At 48.0% G+C, this 1354-nt stretch overlaps 1 protein-coding gene across 1 annotated transcript in view; it reads right to left on the minus strand.

Annotated features, from left to right (window-relative positions):
* Positions 1-336: 336 nt before the first annotated feature.
* The window catches only part of LOC105996876 (E3 ubiquitin-protein ligase TRIM39), a 19170-nt gene continuing 18152 nt past the window's right edge, over positions 337-1354 (minus strand). Inside the window, exons 7-8 of the mRNA XM_013031115.1 lie at positions 626-751; positions 337-474 (exon numbers count right to left, since the gene is read on the minus strand). Coding sequence (XP_012886569.1) covers positions 362-474; positions 626-751 — 239 coding nt within the window. The 3' untranslated portion in view covers positions 337-361. The remainder of the gene's footprint in view (positions 475-625; positions 752-1354) is intronic.

Consider the following 1354-nt stretch of genomic DNA (forward strand, 5'->3'; position numbering starts at 1 on the left):
CACTTGAGCCACAGCGCCACTTCCGGATTTTTTTTTTTTTTTGCTTATGTGGTGCTGAGGAATCGAACCCAGGGCCTCATGCATGCAAGGCAAGCGCTCTGCAACTGAGCCACCTTCCCAGCTCCATGAGGGGCATTTTCAAGCCACTTTTAACCCTGAAAATGGAAGCTGCTTAATGGGACCAAAAGGCCTATGGAAACTAGAATCTCCCTGTCATGTGGAAGGACAAAGATGTAAAGATGAAAGGCAGATTTGGCAGTGAACAAGAAATACAGACAGAAATAGGAAAAGCAAAATTGAAATTCAGTTGAAACGCCACTGAACAGAATCACAGACTCATGCAAACACAATTGAACTTTATTTATGTGGAAGGAGAGGTAAATCCATCCCTGGCAACTGTAGCAGCCTCAGGCTGTGTTTTCTCTTTAGAACTCTTTAGGGCTGTGTTTGGCAGGGGCTGTGGTGGTTTGGAATCTGGGTAGAAGAACAGAATCAGAGCAGAATTAATTGTCTAAGATTGTGGCACCCTTTATACCAACTAGACCCAGCTGTCCATCTACATCTCCATGCCTCCCCTGTTGCCTTCCCTGGGGTATCAATATTTTTTTCCCCCACCATGGCTCACCTGTCTGGTTCCCTAGCTGGGCCTCAGGCCGGTCTCCCCAAAGCAGATGATTGGGGTCATTGAGGAAGCGCTGGCTGCGCCAGCAAGTTAGGCAAGTCTGCACTGTCCAACGTTGTCCCCTGCGGCCTGGGGTAAAGGTGGGAGAAAGGAAGAGTGTCTAGGCCGCTGAGGAGAAAAGGTCTGCACCAGTTCTGCCTCCCCTGTTTTTTAGTAGGAATCTCACCCCTACCTTTCTTTTGTAACTCAATCAATCTTTTGTAACTCTTTTACGATGCATTTTAAATTCCTTAATTGGACTCGAGGAATTTCGAATTTCTTAACTGCACTCAAGATCTGCTGTAGCCCTCTTTAACATCACCTCTTTCTTGCCCCTGCTTACCTCAAATTCCCACCTCTGGAACCCTCATTTTTTTTTTTTTTTGGAGAGTATTGGGGCTTGAACTCCGGGCTTAGGCTTCTTTTGCTCAAGGCTAGCACTCTACCACTTGAGCCACAGTGCCACAGGGTTTTTCTTTCTTTTTTTGGGGATCTGGTCATGGGGCCTGAACTCTGGGCCTGGACGCTGTCCCTTAGCTCTTCAGCTCAAGGCTAGCACTCTACCACTTGAGCCACAGTGCCACTTCTGGCTTTTTTCCTTTTGCTTATGTGGTGCTGAGGAATCGAACCCAGGGCCTCATGCATGCAAGGCAAGCGCTCTACCACTGAGCCACCTTCCCAGCCCCACTTCTG

Source organism: Dipodomys ordii, unplaced genomic scaffold (genome assembly GCF_000151885.1).
Source record: "Dipodomys ordii isolate 6190 unplaced genomic scaffold, Dord_2.0 Scaffold138, whole genome shotgun sequence".
In the NCBI taxonomy this organism is placed as follows: Eukaryota; Metazoa; Chordata; class Mammalia; order Rodentia; family Heteromyidae; genus Dipodomys; species Dipodomys ordii.